This window comes from Lytechinus variegatus, chromosome 6 (assembly GCF_018143015.1).
Source record: "Lytechinus variegatus isolate NC3 chromosome 6, Lvar_3.0, whole genome shotgun sequence".
Lineage (NCBI taxonomy): Eukaryota > Metazoa > Echinodermata > Echinoidea > Temnopleuroida > Toxopneustidae > Lytechinus > Lytechinus variegatus.
Window position 1 is genome coordinate 16007447 of NC_054745.1, and position 7063 is coordinate 16014509.

General features: G+C 35.9%; 1 protein-coding gene across 1 annotated transcript; it reads left to right on the forward strand.

Moving 5' to 3' along the window:
• Positions 1–2216: 2216 nt before the first annotated feature.
• LOC121416532 (RING finger protein nhl-1-like) lies at positions 2217–6186 on the forward strand. The gene is made up of 2 exons (XM_041610025.1): positions 2217–2325; positions 4023–6186. Exon 2 carries the CDS (start codon positions 4046–4048, stop codon positions 4892–4894), a length of 849 nt encoding a protein of 282 aa, XP_041465959.1. The 5' UTR covers positions 2217–2325; positions 4023–4045; the 3' UTR covers positions 4895–6186.
• Positions 6187–7063: the final 877 nt, after the last annotated feature.

A 7063-nucleotide genomic window follows, 5' to 3' on the forward strand; every position in this document is an offset into this window, starting at 1 on the left:
AAATTGTTTGTTGATTCGATACAAAGTTCTGAAGTATATTCCGGTTTAGGTGTAATGAGCATTTCACGAAATGGGTTTTGATTTTCTCCTTAATAAGCTATTTGGCTAAGTCGAGTCATTTGTAATTTTTCAAACACTTATATAGCATATATGGCGCCGATTATCTAGTTGCGCATTATAATACCCCAGCTGCTATTAAAAGGTGTTGGTGCATTCAAGGAATTAATCCTGCCGGGTACCCTTTCACCTCACATTAGTTGAGTGCATCAGCACAGCTTGGGTAAATTTCTTGATGTAGGAAAACACACTATGGTTGGAATTCGAACCCACGTACCTCTGAATGAAAGACGAGCTTCGAAACCACTACATTTTGTGAAACCACATACATACACACATACATACATTCATACATACATACACACACACACACATACACACATATATAAAAGGTACATACAGAAAGGGTATATATATATATATATATATACATACATATAACGCTTAACCAAAAATATGATCAAAGCGCTTTGACCACGACGCACCCACAATGCGTCAATACGAGGCTGTCTGCAATTTTTATTTTCAGATGTTTCTTAGAGGTCAAGTCCACCGAAACAAAAATGATTGAAAAAGGTGCATAAAATTCAAACAGTTTTTTGCATTATAACATTACATTTCTTGGATTTCAATTTCAATTCGAGAATCCAATAGTGGTCAGGGTCGACTCGTGTGTGCCCATATTATTTGATTGATGAAAAATGAAGCCTTGCCCCCCCCATGCCCGCCCTTATCAAAGTACCTTGGATCCGTCCAATAACCATACTTGTATTTATTTCTCCATGATATAATTATGTTAGCGTGACAAGTATCAGATAAAGGGGCTACATGTTTGTGATAAGGGAGTGATAAATTGATTTAACACAGATAGTATGCTTGATAGATAACACAGTTATTGATGCATGTAGGTTAATCAGTGTTTGCTTATGATTTTTCGTGTTATTTCTGTTCTTTCCATAGTTTTACATTATTTAACAACCACAAATCATTGTTCAGTGGTAATTTCTTGAATGCACCAAGAGCCTTTGGCAGCTGCATGGAGCTAAAGCAAGAGTGCGATCGTTGAATTGGCAACTACTGGAAAATCGATGCTTCACAAATGCTGTTTTTATTATTAAACTCATTGCTACATATATGATTGCAGATGAACTATGACATCGATCACGTTTTACAGATTTTTTGACAGAAAAAAGGTACTCTTCATACTTGCCCAAATCAATTCCATATCATACCTGTTAACTCGAAACTAATTTCATAGAGGGTGCTACGGATAAGAAGACAACTGTCCCTCAATCGTTTCTCAAGTCATACAAAAGGGAGATAATACGAGGAAAATAATAAAATGAAGAAAAAAAGAAAAGATAAGAAAGGAGAGCAAAAAAAAAAATAGACGTGTAACTCTATTGCCCAATGTATTATTTATTTATTCATTCATTTGGTTATTTATTTATTTGTATATAATGCAGTAACTTGAGAAAAAAAAAAATAATCTTCCTCCCTACCCCGTATTAAGATACTTTGGTGTAAGCTACAATACATTAACAAAAGATACAAAAGACCTTTATAAGCATGAAAAATATCAGGAAAACCATCCCCTTTCTCAATTTAGTAATATTTTATTTGTTTATCTATTTTCTTGTTTTGGGGCTGGGGGCATTGTAAATCCAGGAATTTCTAACGTGACAGACCACTCACGCGGGAGGTTTTATCCGAAAAATGAGTCCAGGGGGTCGGAGCCAAGCCCCGCCTATCAGCCCCCTCCGTTAGACCCACTCCTGGGCTACTCAAACATATCTTGCTGCCAGCGGTTCATCAGAATATTGACATTTAAATCTTGAATAAATAACAATTGAGATAAACAGACATGCATCGAAACGAAAACGAATTTTGTATCAAGCATTAATATAAAAAATTTCCCCGAAAACTTGTCCTATCTTTACCAAGAAATCGTTAAGCTATAACAATTTAGGCCTATGTAAAGACTCCATTCATCATTGAATCAGAGATGCTTTGTTCTCGGCCTCGTAACACAAAGGTTAGTGATTAATCGCAAATGAAATGGCCTATCAAAATCATCGTTGCATGCGCAGTTTGCCCATTAGACTGACTAGGAACCAATCAGAATTGTTCTTTCAAATTAGCGGCTAACTTGTGTTACGTGTCCCTGATCATTCTCTTGATATAGACTTCAGCGAATGTTCTGAACTCCCTACAGAATCATCGCAGCAATTGCGGTCAGTAACCACCGAAAGAGGACTCCTATAAGAGGTAAGAAACGTGTATTACATCTTGTTATTTGTTCGATATTTTTGCACTTCAACAATTCAAATTCCAGGTTAAATCGTTTAAACGAAATATTAAAAGACGAACGCCTAGGGTGATGTAATATGCACTATACCTATTTTGGAGGGAACGGGGCACTGAAAGGGATTAAACTATCTGTCACCGGAACTTTTAATTCGAAGTCCGGCCACTCTTCCACCGGGCCAACAACAACTCTTAATATCAAATTTTTTAATGGATTGCTACATTCCAAAAAAAGGAATTGGTCAAATTATAACCATTCGCTTAGTTAATGTGTGTCCCGACCGAGAAAAAAAATGGTCAAAATCAACCAAATTATTGGTTAAACCGTTAAAGTCTACCGGGAATATGGTTGGTCCTTTTAAAGGCCAAGCCCACCTCAGAAAAATGTTGATTTGAATCAATAGAGAAAAATCAGACAAGCACAATGCTGAAAATTTCATCCAAAACGGATGTAAACTAAGAAAGTTATGACATTTCAAAGTTTCGCTTATTTTTAACAAAATAGTTATATGAACGAGCCAGTTACATCCAAATCATGAGAGAGTCGATGGTGTCACTCACTATTTCTTTTGTTTTTTATTGTTTGAATTATACAATATTTCAATTTTTACGAATTTGATGTTTAGGACCTCCTTGCCTGGAGCACAAAATGTTAAAATAATGGAATTCCACGTGTCCAGGGAGGAATGAAACTTCATTTCACATGACAATGACGAGAAAATCAAAATATTTCATATTTCTTACAATAAAATACAAAAGAAATAGTGAGTGAGTGATGTCATCAGTTCCCTCATTTGAGATATGCATATAACTGTTTTGTGAAATGAAGCGAAACTTTCAAATGTCATAACTTTCTTATTTTACATCCGATTTTGATGAAATTTTCAGTGTAATGCTTGTTGAATTTTTCTCTTTTTATTCAAATCAAGTTTTTGTTGGGGTCGACTTGTCCTTTAAAGGTGTACCAAGGAAGATATAAAACATTGGAAGACCTACAATATACACAGACTGTAAAAAATGAAGTGCTGATTTAGCACCTACAGTGCTTGTATATTGACTGCACTATGAATGCTGATTTTTGAGTTCAAATTTAAACTAGAAAATCAGCACTCGTAGTACAGTCACTATACAAGCACTGTAGGTGCTAAATCAGCACTTCATTTTTTACACTGAGTGCACAACAGCCGTTTTGTCGAGGGGCGGATTCATCCAGGGCGGCAAGCCTACACGCTGTTTTCCATATTAACCTGACAATACACTCTAAAAAATGAAGTGCTAATTTAGCTCTTAAAGAGCGTGTATAGTGACTGCACTTCGGAGTGCTGATTTTAACTAGACAAATCAGCACTCCGAAGTGCAGTCACTTTACACGCTCTTCAAGAGCTAAATTAGCACTTCATTTTTAGAGTAAATTTTTAACAGTTTAGACATCCGTGCTACTTTAGTGAGAATTTGATATAAAAAATCAAACGTTGTTGTTTAGGATTATTAACACTCGATTAAAGCCTGTATAATTATGCTGTAATGCTCTTTATAGTAAACAGCGTTGCATTGAATTTTTAACGATGTTCTTACTGTGTATAAGCCCCACAATAAAAACTTGTTTTGAACCATAATTGCATATCAGTTTTAACGGAAACTTCACAATTTTTTTTCAGGACCTAAGAAGAACCCCCAAATCATGGCAACGTCAAACGTTTTTCGAACTCCCCTCAAAGCGAAGCTAAACCGACCTCACGACGTTGTATTCCATAACGGCCGCTATGTCGTGGCGGATACGTACAACAACCGTGTAGTTGCTATCAATCCAAGCAGCCAGAATCCAGAAAATCCATTTTGGTCAATTTTGTGCGGCCAGCAGAATTTCCTTCCTTACGGCCTTCTTGCTCTGTCTGACATCGATGACCATTTCCTTATAACCGATATGGGTAAGGAGAGTGAAGGATGCGTGTACGAATTGAAAAATGGGAAACTTACTCAATGGGCCAAAGATTATACAGAATTCACGAATCCTACCGGTATAGCAGAGCGAGATGGAAAGGTGTATGTTGCAGATTGGGGAAAGAACTGTGTTCATGTTTTCGACATGAACGGGGACTTTACCAACAAAATAGGAGGAGATGAGTTAGTCAGTCCATGGTTTCTTGCATTCAACTCGAAGAATCTCCTCTATGTTGCCGATTTCAATGGCATCCATGTCTTTAATCAAGATGGAAAATTTAAGGAGAGGCTAACATTCCCGACGGCCAAGCTGACTTGGCATTGCAGAGGTATTGCCATTGACAAAGATGATAACATCTTCATCACCGCTCGCTCCCATGGATCGTTTCTTTGCTTCACGACTGAGACAGTGACGGTGTTAGATAAAGACCACAGACCGGCTGGAGATGTCACTCGAGGATGGTGGACTTTCAACTACTTGAGAGGACTTTGTGTCGATAAGAAGAACAACAAAGTTGTAGTGGTTGATGGCGAATGGCACAGGATACAAATGCTCTCACTAGATGAGCTTCTAGGTAAACGCGAGTAATTCAGAATCCCATGAACTCACGTCACAAATTACAGTTCATTAAAAAAAGTCCCCAGAAAAAAATAACCGAGATATTGAATTTTATCCACTGAAGGAATCTTCATGGTGCATTTAATATTAGATTACTACCTTACTATATCTGCTAGACTCAAGCCTGATTAGGTGTTGCAAGAAACTTGCGATCAATTGCAAGTCAATTTTTTGTCTCTAAATCAATCATATGTCTTGCAATTGATTGCAAATTAGTGATTGATTGCTCATTTTCTCCGTGAAATAAGAAGTTTAATTTGATTTGCTACCGCTAACTTGGAACTATCAGTTGTAAAATTGCAGCAGAATATTTGCAATTTGCAAGTAATATGCAATACTAATCTTCAATTCATTTCATTTATTTACATCTCCATCATTTACAATATGTTTTGTTCCATACATCTTGATACATAATATAGCAAGGAAAATGTATATTACAATAAACAAGACAAGTGGTCGGAAATCTGTAGGAAGCTGCTGAAATGCGAAGCTTGTAGAGTGCAACCTCCTAATAACATAGTCGCATAAACAGAAACAAGTAACTTCGTAAGTAATTGAGGATAAATCTAGTTAAAAATAAAGTTAAAAAATAAAAGAGAAAATGAATGAAAGCAAGTTTAAAAGTCTTCAGATTCCTGCCCTGGCACCTAAAGAGAATCTGAACAATCAACAGGAAACGAAATACGTTCATTAAACAGTGTTCGTATCGTAATGCTATATAAAAGAAATTGAAAGAATTTAATGTTTGAGTGATGAAGAGTTAAATCAACTGACGAGTATCTTGAAGAAACTTTTTAACTTGAATTTAAAAAAATTTAGGTTTGGGGAATCTTTGATGGTAATAATCTTATATACATTGGAAACGTGTGAAACTGTGTGAATCTTTGCGATGTTACTCAATGTCTTTCAAATTGTATGTTATTAATGAGCGATTGCTAGGTAATTGTTTTTGTATCGACATAATTTTCAAACGTCCCTGTCATCTCACGAATGTTCATATGTATAAAGTGTTATGCTATTTTTGTAAACAGAATCCTCTAACAGGAGGCAAAAGACAAAGACACTTTTAGTCACTTCAGAACGAGGAGAATGAAACTGAATTGACCATGATTAAAGTTACACACAAGCACTCATACCAGCTTTTAGTATCAAATAATGAAAGGGTGAACAAAACAATTTTATCCTTTTTAGTTTGGTTTGTGGGTAAGTTCTTCGGGACTGGTCTATATAACAGAACTAAAAATAAAGCAAAACATGTCTTATTGAACTAGACAAATATTTTCCTATGATTTTCGCCAAAAATGGTGTCCAAAAATATTTATTTATTGATTGATTGGTTGATTGATCGGTTGTTTGGTTGATTGATTGTTTGGTTGGTTGATTGATCGGTTGATTGATTGATTGATTGGTTGATTGATTGATTGATTGGTTGATTGATTAATTGGTTGGTTGATTGGTTGGTTGAAGGATTGATTGGTTAATTGATTGATTGGTTGGTTGATTGATTGATTGGTTGGTTGAAGGATTGATTGGTTGATTGATTTATTGGATGGTTGGTTGATTGGTTGGTTGGTTTGTTAATTGGTTGATTGATTGATTGGTTGGTTGATTGATTCATTGGTTGATTGATTGGTTGGTTGGTTGATTGATTATTGATTGGTTGATTGATTGGTTGGTTGGTTGATTGATTGGTTGGTTGATTGGTTGATTGATTGATTGGTTGATTGATTGACTGATTGATTGATTGGTTGATTGATTGACTGATTGATTGACTGATTGATTGGTTGAAGGATTGATTGGTTGATTGATTGGTTGATGATTGATTGGTTGATTGATTGGTTGTTTGATTTATTATTTGATTGATCGATTGGCAGATAGATTGATAGATCAATCGATTGATTGACTGAATAGTTGACTGATTAATTGATCGATAGACTGAATGATTGATTGGCTAATTAATTGATTATTTGATGGATTGGTTAGTTGATTGGCTGGTTTATTTGTTGCTTAATTGATTGGTTGATTGATTTCAGTGGCGTACCGTGGGTTACAGCATTGGGGGGCACCAGCAGAAATTTAGAGACGTTACTTAAGCAACCTGGCAACTGAGCGCGAAGCGCGCTCAGCTGCCAGGTATAC

Coding starts and splice junctions, on each gene's coding strand:
- LOC121416532 (XM_041610025.1), top strand. CDS start 4,046: ATGGCAACGTCAAACGTTTTTCGAACTCCCCTCAAAGCGAAGCTAAAC.